This window comes from Prorops nasuta, unplaced genomic scaffold (assembly GCF_024137725.1).
Source record: "Prorops nasuta isolate Cenicafe-Biocafe unplaced genomic scaffold, Cenicafe_Pnas_1.2 PNAS00025, whole genome shotgun sequence".
In the NCBI taxonomy this organism is placed as follows: domain Eukaryota; kingdom Metazoa; phylum Arthropoda; class Insecta; order Hymenoptera; family Bethylidae; genus Prorops; species Prorops nasuta.
The window spans coordinates 3,442,661-3,462,478 of NW_027116822.1; the positions used below are offsets into that span (position 1 = coordinate 3,442,661).

Sequence of the window (19,818 nt, forward strand, 5' to 3'; positions counted from 1 at the left end):
GCTCTCTTCAATTTTGGATATATACCTGGCCCGTTCCTTTTATGCCATCGGAAATCATATCTATATATATATATATATATATGCACGCCCACGTCATCCCGGAATCACGAATTCTCCTCTCTGCGTACGCGACAGGCCAATAAGTGCGTGAGAACTTTTTTTCTGTTATTTTAGGATAAAAGCAATGCTATACCGCATAGGTACCTAATACATACATATATATGTATATATGTATCAAAATGATAGTCTGCTCTAGGAAAGAGAAGGGTGGGGACGAGAGCTTATTGAACGATACAAAAGAAGCTTTCTTCGGAAAGCTCCGACTCGCTCCGCAGCATTGTTGGTGGCACAGAAAAATCAAATTGGCTCGACGTTAATTTTTTCAGCGTCCATTGTTTTGACGCATCGAAGTTAAAGTATGCTTCGGGGATGAAAAGCCTATATACCGCTCACCCCAGAGGCGTGTAACGGTCGCCGAGCTCGGGGTTCAATTAGGTGGCTGCGACTTAATCCCCGCATCGAGTTACACCCCTTACAGGCATCGGGCTTCGGGGGGGAGGGCGAGGGGGAGAAGAAAAAAGAGGAAATGCAAAGAGAGAAACCCGCGGAGAAAATTGGATTTCCAGGGGCGCGAGGAGCCTACGAATCTCGCTATTTTTCCAGCCCATTGGCTACAGCCCGTGCATATATATATATATATATATATATATATAGCCACGGACATTTTTACCGCAGCCGCAAATTCCCCTCGTCATCAGCAGCGGGAGGACCGCATGCATTGTCGCGCTACTCGATTATACAATTCACGCGATTAAAAGCCTTCCCATGGAGGGGATGACTCTGCACGAGGCTTCAAACCTCTTCCACATGGTTTTCCGAAAATTCCTCAACTTGAATCTTCGCGACGAGCGGTTCGTCAATCGGGGAACGGCCAGGATCCTCCGGCCGGAAGCTCGTTTCTCCCTCTCGAGCGTAAATAATAAGCTAAACTGTTGGACATTGATGCGAGGAAAATAGGAAAAGTGCAGCGGCTTATTTCGGAGAGCGGATATTCGGTGGAGAGAGAGGGAGAGAGAGAGAGAGAGAGAGAGAGAGAGTGGAGCAATTATTCACCGGTTTGCACTCGATTTCGCCGATCCTCTCTCAGGCTGCGAGGCTCTCGGATTTTTCATCCAACGGACCAGTTCTCCCGGCAACGGCGGCGCGTTCGTTCTGGTTCTCGAAAAGAAGATTCGAACTGTCGGTGGGACGGAGATGGGGCGAGGAGGGTGAGTCCACTTCCGAGAGCTTCCGACCACGGTCGCCATTTATTTTGACAGTCTCGCATGCAGCAACTGCCGCGTACTCCGTCCGTCCGTCCGTCCGTACGTACATATACGACTCTCCTCGCGTCTCTCCAGTCGGACGGCCTCTCTCTTCGCCAACCCTTAGCTTTCCCACGTGTTCACCGATTTTTCCCCTCTCGCAAATGCCCGAGAAACCCGATCGCGGAAAAAATCGGTGTATTGGTAAGATACGCGCGTGTGGACTCGTCACGGATCTGCCGAAGACTGCGTCGAGAGATTAGCGTAATAGTAATAAGGAGCGACGTAGTTTATCGGTATCGAGCACCCAGGCGCCATCCAGTTGGATGGATCGAGAAGAACGCATCGAGCCGTGACGTCGTTGCACATCGAATTCTATAGGAAAATAACGAGATCCCTTGGCACATGCGTATATGGAGGACGCATCGCCGAGGCTTTAATCAGTTGGCACACTGTCCGAAACAATGTCGAGCGATAAGGTCGAATGGAATCTGCACGCGGTTCCGTTATCAGCCGAGCAAACTCGGAGCGCGTGCTGTGCACTCTGAGCAATCGCACACAGAGGTTTTTACACGAGACGCGCGCGCTCCTCTTTTGCACGCGGCTGAAAATTCGAATCTGACGGTCGCATCGCGGTTGCGCGCTTGGAACGCGTAGAGGTGAGCACGGTAAACACTAGCGCCGTGCACACGCGTGGCCATCGAGTCAGTGGTGGTGGCAGGAAACAGTAGAAACGGTTACTCTCCGCGTAGTACATACGCGGCTACTAACGCGCTGCGCGCTAGAAACCGTACGTAGGAAGTGAACTAAGGAGGGGGGAGGGGGATCCACACACCGACACACGAGTGCCCGCCCGGCAGTTTAGCGCGCGTACGTGTGGGCCCGCAGCGTTCCACTTATCTTCGAACGTGTAGCGGAATGCTCGGCTAGTTAACCCACAAAAAGTCTGGCCTCGCTGAAATAACCGGCAAATGGGGTGGGGGCGGATACGAGGCCTATTGTCGGTGCGGTTGGAGCACCGTGCATACGTGTGTGTATATACGTATACGTACGCCTTTCATAGAACCTCCGCATCGGGAATTATCTCAAATTCTAACCAATTATCTCTTCTTTCGGACCTACCGAGCGTACACGCGCTTCTTTAAAAATCTCCTTTGGTGTACAGTCCGAAGAAAAATGCGCACCTACGTACATACATGCATGTACGTATGACTCTTATTAAACTGTACATAATAGTCTCTGATTAAGCGATATTTTCGCCAGTCGCTCGATGGCTATGTAACTCGAGTGAAAGAAAACTGTATCGCGTTTCTACTTGAGAATATTTTGCTGATAAGTGTACGCTATATTATATATATATATATATATATACGATGCACTCGGTCTTCCGCGTTTTGCAATGTTTTCCAGCGAGGCGAAAGCGATTCGCGAAATTGTTTGAAAAGACATTCGTGCCCGTGCTCGACTCGTCGTTAACCGTTCATGATTATCGAACCTTCTCAATGGCATCGTTTCGCATGTACGACGGAGGATCGGTATAGAAGAGCAATTTTTTTCTGTAATCCACGAGGTTAACATTTACTATATACATATATATATATATATATATATACATATAGACGAAGAACAGGGAAATGGCTGTCGCTTGTTTGATCGATATTGGCCGTAGTCTGAAATAATCTCAAGGACGACCACGTGTCTGTGGTACTGCGGTGATTCTGTAAAAAAACACGCTTGAGCTTGTATACACACGAAGGTGAAACGTGCATTGCCAATCGTTGGAGGGAAAAGTGTATAGCTGTTACAAAATTAACTTGACGGGGGAAGGGGGATCGGAATATATATAATACGGACAGCGGATATATTTATCGGAGTCCTTGATGGTCCTCGAGAGACAGGAAGATAATCCCTCTCCTTCGCGGGATAAAGATAGCAGGAGCGAGTCGAAGAAGTAGTATATATGCATGTAGCAGTGGGGGACACTGGGTCACAGCAAACGGTGCAACGCCCTGACCTGTCTGCGTCCTTCTCCCACTTCTCCTTCGAGAAATCTTTCTCCAAGAATACCACTGTGACTATACGTTGTCTCTCTCCTTCTCTCTCCCACTATTACAAGCACACACATATATATTTATATAGAGTCTCTCTTCTCCTCCACCTTGTTTTCCTTCCCTCTCGCTCGCACTTTCCTCGTCCTTTCTCTCGACCCCTACATCGTCCATCTCTCTCACTCTCCTCCGCCGACCGTTTAATTCAGCCATCCTCCTTCGACCCATTGCCAACCTACCGGCACATTTCTCTCTCTCTCTCTCTCTCTCTCTCTCTCTCTCTCTCTCTCTCTCCTTGTTCAGCTGCCAGTTCGCTGCTCGCTCGCTTGCCTGCCTGCCTACCCGACTGTCCGCCTCATTTTCTCCTTCCTCCTCTCTTCCTTCAACAGACTCTTGCCCACCTCCCTCCTTCCCTCTCTCTCTCTCTCTTTCTCTCTCGCTCCATCATTCACTCTTTTCTCTGTTTATACTCCTTCCTCGTTTCAAATACAGAATCGCTCGCTCGGCTCTGGAGAAACGTGCCGGTCAGCTGTTCTTGCCGGTCTCTCTCTCTCTCTCTCTCTCTCTCTACCCCCACCCCTTCCCTCCTCTCTCCTTTCATTGCCCCTTTTTCCTGTTGCCGCCCCGCTTCCACCGACACCACACCACCACCACCGTTTGCCATATCGCCCCACCGATCTCTTTCGGCGCTAAACACCACGACTTTTGGAGCGCGGTCGTCGTGCCGAATTTCTTTCGGCACTTTTTTAATTAGCCCGCTCTGCGCGAGCCTACTGGCATTTGTGCCAAGCGCAGATGCCTTCGACGTGTCCCGCGTATGTCACTGCACCCGTCGACCACGCGATTCCTCGACAACTGTCGCTATACTATCCGTTTTAAAAAGATTCTCGACTCGCAGTTTTCCAAAAAACTTTTTTTCTATCTATATTTATATATATATATATATATACACTTTATTATTGAAAAACGCTGCAACTTTTTATAGGAGCCTCTATAATTCTCTCGTAAACGACGGCTCGATCAAATACGGTTTGTATAAAGCATAAATAGAATGGATTATTATAGCCAAGGATAGATAAAACATTATCACGCTTATACTGCAGATCTTTTTACAGTCCCGGCGGAGTAACGTAAATAATTCTGTAAATTTTCCTGGCTCTCTCGTTAACACAACGGGCTTTTATCTGCGGCATGGAACAACGACGACGACGACGACGACAACGACGACGTAGCACAATTCTATTTCCCTTATCGTTTTGCTCCACCCTCGCACCAGCTGACATCATCCGCTAAATATAATCTATTCCCCCTCCCCCTTGGACTCTGCGAATTTCAGATGGGAGAGGAAAGGATGGGGGGAAGGGAGGGGGAGACGAGACGTCCTGCTCGACGCAACGCACGAGTGGCCTCTGTGCTGCGAACGACGAAACGAGCCACTCGAAACGTGCCAACTTGCTCGCTGCTTAATCGCAACGCCTCGTGTCCTAAACAGTGCAGAGAGAATTTCTAGAAAAAAAATACCAGATATAGCCTCGAGAGACAAGATGATAAGAGATCTCGTTCAACTTCCAATCTAGAAATTCAATTTTGCTCTTTCAAACTGATGTATATATATATATATATATATATCGATAGAGACAATTTTCACAACAACTTTTTCCTCGTACGACTGGTTGTCAAGGAAATCTCCTCAAGTACTCGCACACACACACACACACACACATTGACATAGCACGAGGAACGGATCGGAAAAATGCGGCTCGAGGGGAGAGACGGAGGAAGCGCGTCGTTGACAAGGAGAAAATAGCAACGGCTGATCAGAGTCTCTTCTCTATCCGCACGAGGATCGATTTGCCGAGCTATAGCCACGCCAAGCGAGAGTACACTTATATATCCCTCGGTGTATAGAAAATTCATCGAAAGGTCAATCCTGCCAATTAAATTGTTGCGTGTTCAGCCGTTAAATGATACAGCGAAAAAAATTATTAGATCAGTCGTGATAAGGATCCAATGACTCATTCCACTGAAACGCTCTCGGTTTATATATATATATATATTCTACATGGTATATATTATATGTACACTGGTATAGTATATATATATAGTTAATTAGCGAGCGTTCATGACTCAGTCGATTTCTCAATGAGTGGAAAAATCGACTGTGTGTGGGGCGGTTGCTCGAATCCAACGGGCACTTTTTTTACGAATCCGTGAAAGTTGTAGTAATAATAGACAAATGTTCTATAGCGAAGGAGAGTTCGAAAAACCGTTGAATAACTCCGGATGTTTTATCGTCACCGTGATAAGGAGTGTACGGTGCAAGCAGATAGCAGCCTTCTCTGCGTGTGTGCGTGCGCTCTTACACAGTTGTGCAATGTACGAATATATATATGTGTGTGTGTGTGGAACGTTGAGATTCAACGGTCGTACATATACAACCCGTGTACTCGATTGCTTATAAGTCTTACGTGAAGCTCATTCCGATAACGCAAATAAAAACCTTCGGAACGTTCTCGCTCCTCGATTCTTCGACGCGTCGAAACCTTTTGTTTCGCGCTCATCGATTATTCTCGCATGAATTTTTAATCCTTACGACGGACGATCTACGAGCGATTAATACAGGAATTACGAAAAATTTAATCATCCAGATCGATGTATAGGGAAGAATTCGAATTTAATAAAGATGCTCGGTCGAGATAAATTGGTATAATGAATAGCGTGCGAGTGAGTTAATTTATCTGTTATTATAGACCGGCTGATTAGCTATCAATCGACGACGTATAAATTAAGGCGAATCGTGATCGAGCGGGTTGACGAGTAGCATGATTTAAGGTTAAGAGGCTCTTGCAAAAAAATCCATAGAGCAAAGTTTTATTTTTAACAGAGAGATTTCTCTGGGGAGAAACCCTGGCGTTTGCCGCGCAATCGGAACGATCGATTCGGGATCGATCTATCGCCGAGATTCCATCGATGAAACGAGTTGCGCAGAATTTTCACGGATGCAGCGAGTGTTTCTCCGAAAATTCTGCGTTGCACCGAGGGATCGTGAGGAGAGCCGGAGGTTTTGGAATCTCTTCTCGCTGGTGATTGGACGCAAAGAAAAAGAGTAGAAAAGAATTTGAATGGATCGAACGAGACGAACGCAACGATTAAAGACGTAAATGGTAAATGGCACGACAGGTCGGTCTCTCGAATGCCGAATACGCGCGAAAGAAGAGCGCGCGGCGCGAGTGTTTACACAGTGAAAGGCAAAACTCTGCGCCACGCCGCTCGATCCGATCCTAAATAGGAGTACATAAGCTCCGTTCGCGCGACTTGGATAGAACCTGCTCTGTGGTCACGATGTTCCAAGCGAACGAAAGAAGGCCCTTTTTCACGAAGAAACGCGTGAATGGAGGATTATTATATATATAACAGAATTAAGATCGGAGCGAATGGTTTTTATAAGAGTTTCGTGGGGCTCAGGGTTGACGCAAAAACGAGAGATTTACGATTTCCGCTGTACAGTCTCTCTCGCGCGCGCAGGAAATATTCGGTCTATTGAAAGGGCTATTTAAAGGATTACGTCTAGCCCTGCTGTAATGCCCCTTTGCCCCTCCGGTCGAAAAATTCGACGCGAATCAAAGCTCGCCGTGTCCGGAGAATATATACGAGAGATACGATCGCGACCGACCAGGGTTCACGCATTATCTAGCCACACGCATCTTAATCCCTGCTGCTCTACGTCGAGTTTCTCTCAATGGCACTTGTGGAGCGTGTTTGATTCGTTGCCCTCTCTCGTCTATATATATATATATGTACATTATAGCGCGAGCAAAGCAGCGCGCGCGAGATATTCAGAATTTCTCGTTTTGAAAACTTTCGAAACGGAATTCTGAAGAGAATAGGTGAGGAGAGGAGCCGGTTTTTTTCGAGCGAGGTGCGAAACCTCGCGCATCTCGCTATTCGCAGTGTATCTCTTGACTCGTCGCAGCGCACTCGGGGGACCCATATTGGCTATTTACGGGCTCCGGCCACTCACAAAGGTTCCTTTATACGTGCAGTATGTATGAGCGGGACTCGCGTTTCATGAAAATCTGTCCTTCCTATATATATACGTAGCCCCCAGCCACGCGTCTTTTTCCATTTACTGCCTCTCTTATATATATACATGTATGTGTATGTGCACGGCGAAGAAAGAACCTTTACGACTATATGAGACTCTCAATGTTATATATATATATATATAGTGCAGTCGCGGTGCATCACTCCCGAAAATTCGACGCGTCGTAAAATTCAACCATTTATTCCCAGCTTTCTCGCTCCCCCTCCTTTTATCGCTTCTTCGACAATGCAATTTTCAGATATACATAGGGAACTCTCCGAGTCGGCGTCAAACGAGAAATACACGGACGCTGCCGCGCTTTCTCGCGGCTTTCTAGATACGCGTTTAATACCCGGTAGCTAATGACCCTCGAAGAAGCGCAATAATGAACGAGCAGTAATCGTGATACTTTGCCGTGGAAAACACTTTTTTTTCACCGAAGCCGTCTGGGTTCGTTGAAGCGAGCGAGCTAAACTTTCTCACCGAGGGCTTTGCAAATTTTGTCCTTGGAGTTTCCAACTGGATCGCTTTTTAGCGCCAGATCAAGTGGAAAGTTGTACATATATAGCGTAGGTGTGTAGGACCGAAGGTCGAACTATTCACCTGCTGCGTCACTCTGTCCAGTAAACTGCCCCCCCCCCCCCCCCCCCTATAGGATAAAAACTTTTTCTTTTTAACCCTGACATTGAACCGACGGCGCGCCGCTGCGTGCGCGTTCGCCAGCCTCTCAGGGTCGCTACATGTCCGTATATACTACAATCGGAGAGAGGTGTAAGGCCCACGCCCGTTTTAGCCTTTGCTCTCCTCCACCCGCCACGTATTGCTCCTGTAAACAAGCGCGTAAAAGTGTCCCGTTACAAAGAACGCGCTAGCCCAGATACCGGATTACGAGCACCAACTGTCAATCCTGGCTATGAACACACGGCAAGCACGGAGGACCCTGAGAAGAATATATACCTACATCCAAGCAAGAGCCTCCTATGCAGAGATATACCTTCTCGCACGATCGATAGGCTCTCTTACGTAAATTTTTCATTGACAAGCTCGAAATAAATGAGCCGGAGCGAAGCGAATCCGGAGCAGCGCAAAGGTGACGGAACGTTAATTGCAACTTGTGAAACGATTACTCTTCTCAAATGGAACGGCTACCCATTAACGAGACTCTGCGCGAGGAGAAGCGGGACCTTCGCGTTCATCGATAACGCATGTATAACACTCGATGTAGTATTATATTATCGTATTTGTATAAGAATATCGTCCGGTGAGTCACAGTATCAATAACGTCTCGTGTGTGTAAACTTTGCTAGGATTGTCTTGTGTATATACGTTAAAATATTCTTCCACAATTTTGCCCTTAATTATATCGTGTTTATACGCGCGTTCTTATAGTCTGTATACATACACAGAGACTCGGTGGAATACTGGTCTCATTAATTACCCGCTAGAAGCCTGTAGAAATATTGCGACAACGTTCGGTCTGCTTATTTAGAGCGATTGTCCGGTAGGTACTCCAGGTATAAAGTCAACTCTCTGTCTCTCTCTCTCTCTCTATATATATATATATATATATACACCGAGTTTCCGTAGCCGGATATAAGCGTCGTTTCGTTGGACAGCGAGCAACGAGTTTTTCCTTCACTTCGACACGCAGGCTGCAGCCGAATTTTGAGATTCAATTTCACAGCGCGAGTAGGTATACACGCACGATAGAGATGGACGAATACTCACCCCTGATTTTAATCTCTTGCGGATCGAGAGGCGGTATTCTCGGATGATTTTGCTGGCCGGGTTTCTTGAGCAGAACGCCCACCACCTGCGGTGCCATCATCATCCTGGCTACTCGTTGAGTCTTAATTTAATTGGATCTATCATCTCGTCACAGGCCGCACTTGATCACAGCACGCGGTGGTGTACATCTCGTGATTGGAGCGAGCGCGCGCACACGTGGACGCGCGCGCGTTCGTTGCAGAGAGAGAGAGAGAGAGAGGGGGGGGAGGAAGGGAGAGAGTGGCATCAATATGACGATGCAGAGGGGAGAGGGGGGGGGGGGGTTGCGATGGGACCGAAAATTAATTAGTGGACGAGCGGCGGCAGCTGCGCTTTATTGCCACGAGCAACGCGTGTCACTTTGAGCTTTTCTCTCCTCACTGGCGCTATCACAACACTCGGCACAGACCGATTGCGCTCGATCAGTCTCATACCCCCACCATCTCCTCTCGTTGTACACGGTCACTCGTAGAATTCGCCGATCTTCCCCGATCACGGCCGATCACTCGCGATTATATTATTATCGGGACAATTTCCTCTCTCGCTCCTTATATATTTTCTACTCCGGTTCCCCAAACACACAAACACGTAGCACCGAATTTTCTTCCATGTACATTCTCAACGCGTGTCAAGGATCCACGTGGCGAGCGTTCGAGGAAAAGCTCGGCGCTCCGTTCACGTCCATTGAGAAAGTTAAGGCTGGCTCCCCGTGTGAAAAACTCGTTGTGGAGCAGCAGGTGGCGTGGAAAATGTTTTTTCGACTTTTCAGGGCGCCTTCTCTCTCCCCCTCGATAGGACAAAGTAAAGGGACGCTGTTTTCACTGGTTGGTGCGATTGGAGAACCCCCCACCCCCCTTAGTATCAGTCCCAATGTGCGTTTACGCTCGTCGAGGCGGGTCAATTGGCGCAGCCGGGGCAAAGAGGGGGGGGGGGGAGAGAGAGGGAGAGAGAGAGAGTCTGAAACACACGTCGCACGGTGATTTAATGATCGATGAAAGAGCGAATCGACGCGATCGTCTCGCAGCTCCAGTGTGGCGCGCGTGCTGCCAGCGAGCGACTGAACTGACTGACAGAGTCGGGAGAATGCATCGTGCTCTCCCCTCTCCGCGCGCAACCAGCTATCCCTTCCACTCTCCGGCCTCTCCACTTTATTATCCCTCGCTCACTCTCTCCTGCTTCTCGTACACTTGTCGTCTCTCTCTCTCTCTCTCTCTACTCCGTATCTACCCTCTGTCTCTCGAACCTTTTTTCAATCTAGCTACTTACTTGGCTTCTCAAATCCCCGCAGCATCCTCGATAACAACCTTCCATCATCTTAATCTGTACCACTTGAAAATTATTGTGCTACTATCTCGGAACCTCTAAAAATTCCTCGACTCCAATTTCGCCTCGAGTGAACTTTTCTTCTTTTGATTCTTTTTTTTTCTCCTGGCAAATAAGCGGTGCTTTTACCGTTGGCCCGCGCGCATAGCAGTCGATAGAAGTAAGATCCTAACACAAATGGCTGTTTAACCATATTTACACGCAACCCTTGTCATTGATGGGCCAAGCTTTCCGTTCGATTAATCACGTGTCGTTTCGCGTGTATCTCTCGAACGAACGATACCCCACCCTTTTGCCAAACAAATGACTCTTTCGCTTCTCTCCCCTTGCGGTATAGCTATATGTGCCATAGATTTAACCAAAAACGCAGCATGCACATTTGCACCGGGCTACTGCGCAAAGAGGGAAAGAATAACGGGGAACGCGCGCGAGCAATGTATATTCATGTAGAGCGAGATCCACGAGGATAAAGTAAAATTAAAATGTGGTGACACACTTTCACTGAATCGTAATCCAGTGGCAGTGGGAAAAGCGAGGTAATTGCTGGTCAAACCGAACAGCTGAAAACCTTGGAGTTACGTTACACTCCATTTGTATGAATGATACTGTCGTTTATTAGTATATACATATACTATGTATGTATATTGAGAGAGGGAGAGAGAGAGAGAGAGAAGTGAGACAAGTTTATAAGATCGCTATATACTTCCTCTCTGACTCATTTTACAGCAACTACAACAACGTTTACCCAATGAACAACCATCTACTCTGATTTTTACCTGATTTCGCTAGAGTATTGCCTCGTGGTTTTTTAAGCTTGCCAAATAAATGTCGACGGTCCGCAAGGAAAATATGGAAGAGTGCAGAATTCACGAGGGGTCTTCGGCTCGGCTACAAAGCGTATAATATATATACACAAAGTATTCGTATAGAGTCCTCCCGTTGCAGGCAACATTATACGGGCGCAGCTTTTATAACCTCTGTGCGAAACGCTATAAAGTCCGGAAACTGTCACGGGGCGTAGTCTTCTCCCCACCCAATGACTCTCTCGTCACATGCCACGGTAGCAAGCAGCAACATACACTGGCACACACGCGGTATATGCGACAGTGCAGCGTATATATATTTACACGGAGGAGAGATAGAACGATGCGACTCTTCGATGTTGGTGGCGCGTCGACATATTAGCAGCTTCTTGGCATTGTCGTCGGGAATCGGGATTCGAGATTCGGGAAGAGTCCTCCGCTGGGGGAAAAAGACGATTTTATATGGGACCTCTCACCGTCCTATGTCTCGTCGCAGCTCGGCTCCTATATAGCTTTACTATATAGGGCCAGGTGAAAAAATAGGATCTCGATCGCGCTAAAGGACCGTTGAATCGTTTTTTATAGACGGCGCAGACAGAGTCTTCGGACTGTTTACCGTTGAGATTATCATGGGACACAAAGAGGCTGATTTATTTCTCCTTGCCGCATCGACGGATCATCCGGTAATCTAGCCACCTCGCGTACGTGTACGAGCTCTACGACGACTCTCTGCCTTCTTCGAACGTTCCTGGTACGTTCCCAGAACGTTTCGCAAACCTCGCGATTGATGCAACAGCGCGAATCGACGAGCCTCGCGAGCGAGCGCGCGCGCGCGCGCGCGCGACTCTATTAACGATTCTTTCGAAAGTAATCGATGCGCGCGGGCAATGATGCATGCCGAGCCGTGCGGACTATAATCGATAATATCGGACGCCACCCATCTATGCCGATAGTCTCAATGCCGCGCAGCTACGTCGCTCAACATATATATATATATATATAGGTAACTAAACGTTGACATGCCCTCCGCATCCGTTCCAACAATGGAGCGACGAGAGTCCCAAACAACTCCCATGCAGGCCTATATATATATATATACTCACGACCGAGACACGAAACACTTTTAGAGCCGCTAAACACCGTAAAACGACGCGCGGTGTGTTGTCCGCGTCGATCCGTCCTTCGCTCCAGGGTGAGAAATTTCAGAGAAAAATATATCTTCTCCGTCGCGCGATGGGAGGACCAAAAGTGATTAAAAATAACCGTCGAGAGACGTCCATCTGCACGCACATATAGCCGCAACTTCGCTATATGGAGAACTCGTCTCTTTTTCTTGCTCACTCACCGTCTTTACTGGGAAATTCTGTATAAATGGGGAGAGATTTATGTACCGAGGCAAAATAAACATATAATAAAATTAAGTTGGCCGGTCGTGGCTGCGGCTGGACTATTTCGCAGCGATCGCCGCGCGATTATTTGCACACCTGCGAGGAATGGACGGCAAGAAAGCAACATTCCTCGTTGTTCGGCCGAGCGACGAGGCGTACGACGATGGGTATACGGTGTACGCAACAACACACACGCCAAGTGGAAAGGCTGCAGGCACGAGCTGCAGGGCGGGAGCTGGACTTGACATTTCGATAACTAACGGGGGTGATCGCTAAACACGATAGATGTGTGTAGTACTGCACGCGCCAACACTCGAATGCTTCGATAGATTCGAGAGAATAGTACGTCGTGCGCAGCTTAGCTTGTACAGGAAGAGATCTCCGAATTTTTTCACAAACAATAATCAATATAATTTGACGCCGCGCGCCTATCCTCGTTTCGCCTGGCTTTCCATTCTCTCCCGACAATCATCCTTTCTCAGGCAAAGGTTACGTTTCCGAGGTTACGCGCGGAAATAAATACGATATGTCGTACGTGGACGAAAAGTTGGAATCTGGTCGAGGCGCGCGAGGCCCGCGAGACTGCATGGGACTTTGATAAGAGCGGCCGCCTGCGAGTGTATTCCGAACGCGGGAGAGTTTTTTCCCTGCCGCGGCCCGCGGTGTGTCGACGTCGAAACACCGGCGGACAACTTTTACTTTCACCTTTTGAAGGTGTGCGGGTATGCGGCGCGTTGAGCGTTAACGCGCCGCCCGTGTATTTCGCGCCCTGCCTTATAATCCTGCACCTTATTGACACTGCTCGATCGATGGAAGACGATGTCGGAGTGGTGTATAGAGTGGAGCTCATCGCGATGCGAATTTTTCGCGCACGTTCACATCCTGTTTTTGCCCTCCTAAACAGAGTCCTTGAGTTTCACCTTGATCCTCCAGCACGTTCTCCGGGTGTAGGGCGGTTATACGGCGTGTCTATACTCAAAAGTTCCATAGGTCATGCAGTGGGATCGTTCCACACACTCCACGCGCAGTTTACCCGCACCTTAAAGGCGTATATATATGTATATACGTAAACGCGCAGCCGAGTGGTCTCGTTACGCCGGCTTTGCATCATGGATCGATTACAACGCGCTAATTAATCATTTCGACATCGCTCCGGCCCGATATATATCCCCATTCGGACCCGAACACGACCGATTTTCCCCCCGTAAAAATAGCTTTTGCCAATTTCATGCGCTTCGATCGAAACTATATATATATATATATATACATCACTGCGCGCACTGTCCACACGGCGATTATACGCTAGCTGCATTCTTGAATACCGAGAATTGGCACGAGCCGCGCAATTTAATTTCAATATATCGACGAATTAAAAACCAGACCAACTTTCTCTCCTAGGATTAGTAGCAATTATTGGAGAATTTATCAGCCCGCAACATCTCGCTTGTAATTAGGCGTTAAAATCAACTTGCGAACGTTTCGGAGAAAATACTATTATAAATATAGCAGGAGCAGGTAAATAATCTTCCATAGATTGTGTATGGCCAACTTTTATTCCGATAGATAAATAATGTAATTCATTCGGGTTGCTTTCTCCGCATAAAGTACCACCAATCTACTCGATTATTCCCTCGTGACTCGGGTTCTTCGGCTGCGATAAACAGAGCCATTCTCGTAATTCCTCCGGCAACTTTGCAGGACGATGCCGAGCAAATTTCCGCACAGCTCCGAAATTTTATGAACGACCTTTCGGTCGGTTTTAGCCCCTGCGGTAATAAGGTTCTCGCTTTGCGCCAGACTTCTTAACGCAGTAATATAGGTGCACCATAAAATCAAATCTCTCCGAAAATCCATCGCTAATTACTCCGAGTGAGAAGCTTTGGCGTATTTTTCAAAGAAAATGGTCATTAAGGATGTTTAGCCAGGTCTACCGTAACCTTGTCTCTCGAGAGATAAACGCTTCGTTGAAAAGCATTATCGCGAAAACTCTGTAACATCCTGTAAGATAGAGTCATTATCGGTAACTGTCTAAAAGGATGACGCGATAAGGCACTGGAATCATATTCTGCGAGAGTGGTAAATGTTTGTGTTTATTATCGTGAAAAAAGTGGAAATTGTTTTTCTCTTGTACACCGATGAGATTAAAACTAAGGAAAAAGTAGCGGTAAATATCCATTGAGAAGATACGAGTATTTCTTCCTATGCATGCAGATACAGTCGGTTCTCTTCTTTATCCAACGAGGTTTACACATTAAGTATGTACCATCGCGTGGTAAAGCTGCCACTTCTCTCTCTCTCCTCTCTTTGCTCCGAACTACCGGTACTATAGTTTATGATACAAAGTGATTTTTACCTATGGAGGTACCAAATAGTACCTGGCTACAGCATAAGATTGCAGGGTTAAAGGATGAGGGGGAAGAAGGCTGACTGCCACATCTTTGTGACATATATAGATTTTGCCTACGTTACATACAGAGGGTTTTTCTCTGACGAAGGAACATAGTAGATTCGTGTGAGTTGATCGATTGTAGAGCACTCGGAATAATCGAACCCGAGATCGCTGGTTAGTCGATATCGTGCAATGCCAACATAAAATAGTAAGTTACCAATAGTTGGATACGAAAAATGAGACCCATCCGCCATTCTGGTGCGTACAAATGTTTAGATGGTAATCGTAGCAGAGAAAGAGATGTAAGATGGGGAAATGTGAAAAAGGTGAGGTTACTGAAGTAAAAATTGAAAATAATGAAAGGAAACTCTGGCATAGTATACGATCGAAATTTCTCATAAATGAAAGGAGTTAATAAGTTAAGTGAAAGATCGATGAATCAATTTCTCACGGTACATCGGTGTATGTACATACAGCTGTTGAGTATAATTCTTTTTAAACACCTACTACTATTGGATAAAATTGTAGGATTTACGAGTAATAGCCAATTAAATGCATCGCTTCCTCAATAGTTGTCTCTGCTAAATGCCATCATTACTCAGACTGAGCTATCGCACCTGATTGGTTGCCAGTTTGGATTTTCTTCAATTAGATGCGCGTGCACAGCGAGTGCTTACTGATCGCGATTGTGTTTTTGAGCGCTCTCATTAGACGTGCACAGTGGGAAATTGAATCGTGTGTGCTTTTAACTATAGTGTAGTATATCATTTTCCATGTTAAATTACAGAGTGAAACTAGCCGAACCACACACGATTCAATTTCCCACTGTGTGCTTGTGCAATCCCCCACTATGCTTTCCCAAAAGCCAATAACAAATCGACTGCCGAGTGCCTGTCGCTGATTGGCTGACAATACGCTACTGTTCGATGCATTTAGGAACCGCTTTATAAAACCTCTCGGCCGTCAACATCTGTAATTCAAGACGGAAAGGTGCTATAGTTAACATACAGTTTAGATTAGAGAAACTTTAGATGATAAAGTTGAAAGTTTTTTTGATAAAAAATGTATGCTTACACTCGTTCTTCTTCACCTTAATTTATTGTTGGTTAAAGGGGGGGGGGGGGGAGGGGGGATCGAGGGAACTAAAACGTGGTTCCTAAATACATCGAGGAATGCCATACAGGCAAAACCTATGCCACAAAGAATAGCAGACAGTCTTCTTTCCCCCTCACCCTTGCGACTTCAATCCCGCAATCTTATGCTCTCTCCAGGTACTTCGTATCTCCATATTTTTACCCAAGTGGATTTTGGCACAAGGAGACAATGGCCGAAAAAGATTTTGCTCGAGAAATGGCCATGTTCAGATCAGTATGGTATGCAAACCTCGACGTTCTCTGATCCGAACATAGCCGTTTCTCGAGACAAAATCTTTTTGGCTCATAATCCCCTTGTGTGAAAATCCACTTTTGGTAAAAATCACTTTGCGTCATAAACTGTAGTATCCACAGACTAGATTACAGATTTACCGATCCTTGGCTTAAAAGTAAAAGAAATGAAAATCTCTTGACGTATTTAGATTCTCCTTTGAAGGAATTTGGAGGAAAAGTTTAAGACAAATCGTGACGTGTAACATTTATCATAACATTTTATTTGATTTTGCTGTCTTTTGTCGTCGGTATATATATATATATAGTACAGTTCTTAACATATCCCCTTGTATAATCACATTCCTTCCTTGATTCGGTAGTCCTTAAATAAAACTACTAAAAATAGACTCGATAAAATCAACCGCTTAAGCCTTTTTGTTCTTATTTCGACTGCAAGTTTTACGTCGACCAATTGGCGCGGATCGGTAGTACTTGCTCTCGAAAATTACTAGAAAGCACGCAGTAGAAAATGAAAAACGCTATATATGTTCATCTCTAAACTTTCTCACTTATACATTACGATATAAACGTTCTGTAGCTACATTTGATGTCACCATGAGGTTTTTTTTTATTATCACGCGCTTCGCACAAAAATGCAGCATCACTGAGGGAAGCGCCAATCGAGAAGCAAGATTCTCCTAACTCTTATCGCAATGCTCTACATTTGTATGTAAATCTATAGGTACAGTATATTATAGATATACTATACTCTTATCAATTAGGATTCGTTAAGTTTTGATGTTTTGCCTTTAATTTTGATTTATCGCGAGACGCTCGTCTCCCATCCACCACGATGCATGGCGGAAATGTAATTTGTATTTACTACTTTACTATATATATATGTATATACGTATATATACACATATACTATATAGAGAAAGAGAAAGAGAGAGAATATTGCATAGTAAGAAATTGGCCTGAAAATCAGGCGATACTCAAATGATTTTAACGTAATTTCTAGGATCCTCGAAATAGTCGATATAAAATGGTACATTTTACTCTCTCTAGAAAAGTAAAGGCAACGATCGTACTACCATTCGATTTTTGCCAACTTTTCAATGACGGATCGGAGCCTCGGATTCCAATCGATTACCTTTTTATTCTCCGTGATAATTATTCAACGTCAGATTGTGTGTGATAAATGGCGAATCTCGACGACTTTCTTATATCCACGCAACGAAGATTGGACTGTTCTTAAACGGATCGACACACACAAATTCCTCATTAATTTACTTACAGGACGTGGATGACCGATCGGAATGCGAGGTCCGATTCAGCTTTCAAAATCTCTATTAATGTATATCTTTATGGGGAATATTACATTTTTTTTTAAACTCGATGGGCTATACGTTTACGGGAAAATCGCTACAGTTCTCTTGCTGATTCAACTTGCCTAATATAAATTGTCTACAAATCTTCCTTTACGCGATAATAATAGTAGGATTAAGTATTTTCTTTCGTTATCCTCGTTAGAGCTACATATGAGTGATATACGTACATGTATTGTAGTATGTATATAATGTCGTTTATTATCGTGTCAATGCGCGCCTCGTGCGATAAATCGATCTTACTTTTCATCGATCTTTTCACTCGCGTCAAGTTTTTCCCACACGCTTCTTGTCCATCTTAATCGTAGCTCACAGGTATTTCTGAGCAAATAAATGTTCCAGCCAACGATCCTTTCTTGTAAATTTATAACGGATCCAGAATCGAGTGTGAGAGAAGAAGGCTCTATATACCAAAGCTTCTGCCAAGCACCAACCTATTTTATACAATAATATATTATACTTAAAAAATCAGAAAATCGAACATTTTCGACCGCTCGCTCGCTCGCTACATTCGCAACCGTCCTTATAACACATTATGCATACGCGTATCACACGATAAAATTGACTGTCTTTCGTCCGCAATCTCACAACATTCTCATTCTCCTCTCATTTTCTCTAAAGGAAAGTCTCTCGCAGTTCGACTCGTCGTGAGTGTAAAATTCAATCGATATATACATACGTATAACATGCATGATAATTGACTATCTACTTAATACTCTAATCCTCTAACAACTACTGATATGTACGCGAGAACTTTCTTTTTTGGACACAATAAAAATATCACTTTTATGCATATCTATATGCGTATGAAACTTAAGCTTAACAATAATACGATTAAAACAACATTACTATACCGTTATTATAGTTTAAGTTAAAAGCTCACGACGAGTAAAATCATAAAATCTCGAGACTTTCTCGATTCGGTCATTAAATCTCGAGCAAGAGCGCAGTGCGCGGTGCGCTTCGAGATCTCGACGACCGATACAATACACAGAGTGTATATATATATAATATTTAACGAAGAATTAGGGGAAAAACGTAATTGGCAGTGTAGCGAAATGATAATTAGAAGCTTTTGAAGAAACGAAGCAGAACGTATAATAATCAACTACGAATTCTCTCTCTATAATTTTCTTATTATGTTTATTATAATAACGATAAAAAATTGCTTTTGATTATCCATCGTCAATCTGGCTTCCAGCGTTGCGGAACGCAAAGTTAATGATTCGGTGACACTAAATTCATATTTACGTGTCTTCCATCTCTTGAAAGTACGTTACACGCGCGGGGAAAGATAGGAACGAGTAAACCCGTTGCTTTCTGCCCAAGCTGCACCGAGACCTGCAGTCGACGTAAAACTAAAATATCATCTCGACGATACGAGATTCGTCTTAATTATAATAACAATAGTATACGCATAATTAGGCTGCGTCCTACGCGGTGTCTACTTGCGCTTGTCGAGGGGAAAGAATTCGAAATGACAAATTTTGGACGAGTGTGAATTTAGCACTTTACAACATATATATTAGGGTGATCATTAAAAAAAAAAAATTTGCGGATCCTTAAAAAACACTAGTATTTGATGAGAAACTGCAGTGGTTGAAACCTGTAGCCTGACAAATGATAGAAACACGTGCCTCATTGGGATCAAATATAATTTTCGAAGAATTTTACAGTTTTTCGCAGATAACTCATTAAATATTCGATTCTATGAAAAGATGCATATAACCTTTTCTCTGAAGAATTAAATTCTACATAATAAAGGTTCTATACATTTTTCTTCTAGAATGCATACTACTCGAGATATTGCTGAAAAATCGATCCTCTTTTTCGTTTATACACATTATATTGACATATGCTCATATGAGTAGTTATTCTTATTTCGCTGTAGTTACACATTTTATTTCTCTTAATTTAATAAAATATGTTAATTGTACGATAAACTAAAAATAATTAT

At 44.9% G+C, this 19,818-nt stretch overlaps 1 protein-coding gene across 3 annotated transcripts in view; it reads right to left on the reverse strand.

The window, feature by feature from the left end:
• Window positions 1–10,238, reverse strand: part of LOC136782228 (uncharacterized) — a 28,999-nt gene extending 18,761 nt beyond the window's left edge. Inside the window, exon 1 of one of the 3 annotated variants that reach the window (XM_066741505.1) lies at window positions 9,165–10,238. In XM_066741505.1, coding sequence (XP_066597602.1) covers window positions 9,165–9,267 — 103 coding nt within the window. In that variant the 5' untranslated portion in view covers window positions 9,268–10,238. Of the gene's footprint in view, window positions 1–3,462; window positions 3,617–8,838; window positions 9,008–9,164 lie in introns of those variants that run through there. The other 2 variants (XM_066741506.1, XM_066741504.1) reach the window with 2 other exon arrangements.
• Window positions 10,239–19,818: the final 9,580 nt, after the last annotated feature.